A 1,065-nucleotide genomic window follows, 5' to 3' on the forward strand; every position below is an offset into this window, starting at 1 on the left:
CCCATCCAGTTAACTTCTCTTCATTTTACACTCTCCTTCACAATCCAATATTTCTTTCCCGGTCGAGCGACAAAAACCCATAGGCCTACATCTTCGTACACTCATCCCAAATTCCATCAGAGGGACAATGCCAGCTAGGCCTAGAGCTCATATGAAGAATTTTTTTTCTTCTTCTTTTTTTGAGATAGTGATAACTCAAAAAAAAACAGCTGGTCTTGTGAGGTTGATGATAATGCATTATGCTTGTCTCGTTCCGTTCACCTTTTGGTTATTAGAAAAGATCTATCGTTTTGTGAGTGTGTGAGTGTCTTGGTGTTTGTATTATTTGGATTCTGTGGCCTTTATCTTTATAGTACTCGAGAACATTGAAACACCAAGTAAATTAAGAATAATTACGACATATATTTTTCTTCTAATACTATTTACAACATATCAAATCATGGATAAATTAGGTTAACAAGAGAACATCACATTTCCGAACTCAACAAATAAATCCCTAAAAACACATTAAATCCTACAGCTCATTGAAACTTTCTCGCTGCTTCCTTGAGGCTGTTCAGCACGCTGTACACCTTCTCGTAGGCAGCGGGTCCGGCTCCCGGTGCGTAGCTTCTGCTTAGGGAAAAGATGTAGGGGGTTTTTAGTACATTATACATAGTACCTGGTGAGCGTTGTCTAATAGCAACATTAGTGTATTTTAGTAATTTATAGATAATAGGCTAAGCACATAACGTAAACAACCGTAAAAGTTCGTAAAAGGTACACTAGCGCGTTTTAATGACAATCATTATGCTAACCGCAAAGTATATCTTCTTCGAACGTTTTCCGTACGAATACTATCATGATGTTCTTTCGAGTATTTTTTTTTTTTTTTCAAAGTATTCTGGCTTATGATAGATGCGTTATTTTCGGTGATCTCGCATGATATGAAGGTCAGTAAGCCATTCATCAGAGTGGAAGCTTAGAATGACATTTCCATAAATTTCGCTATCCCAGCATACGAAGGATATGTAAATATATATCTATATGCACCATTGCCACGATGATCTAAACGGCAAATGGAAT

At 37.0% G+C, this 1,065-nt stretch overlaps 1 protein-coding gene across 1 annotated transcript in view; it reads right to left on the minus strand.

Moving 5' to 3' along the window:
- Window positions 1-380: 380 nt before the first annotated feature.
- LOC119593270 overlaps window positions 381-1,065 on the minus strand; it is a 2,300-nt gene continuing 1,615 nt past the window's right edge. The window contains exon 3 of the mRNA XM_037942201.1: window positions 381-612. Coding sequence (XP_037798129.1) covers window positions 522-612 — 91 coding nt within the window. The 3' untranslated portion in view covers window positions 381-521. The remainder of the gene's footprint in view (window positions 613-1,065) is intronic.

The sequence above is a fragment of the Penaeus monodon genome, chromosome 32 (genome assembly GCF_015228065.2).
Source record: "Penaeus monodon isolate SGIC_2016 chromosome 32, NSTDA_Pmon_1, whole genome shotgun sequence".
Lineage (NCBI taxonomy): Eukaryota > Metazoa > Arthropoda > Malacostraca > Decapoda > Penaeidae > Penaeus > Penaeus monodon.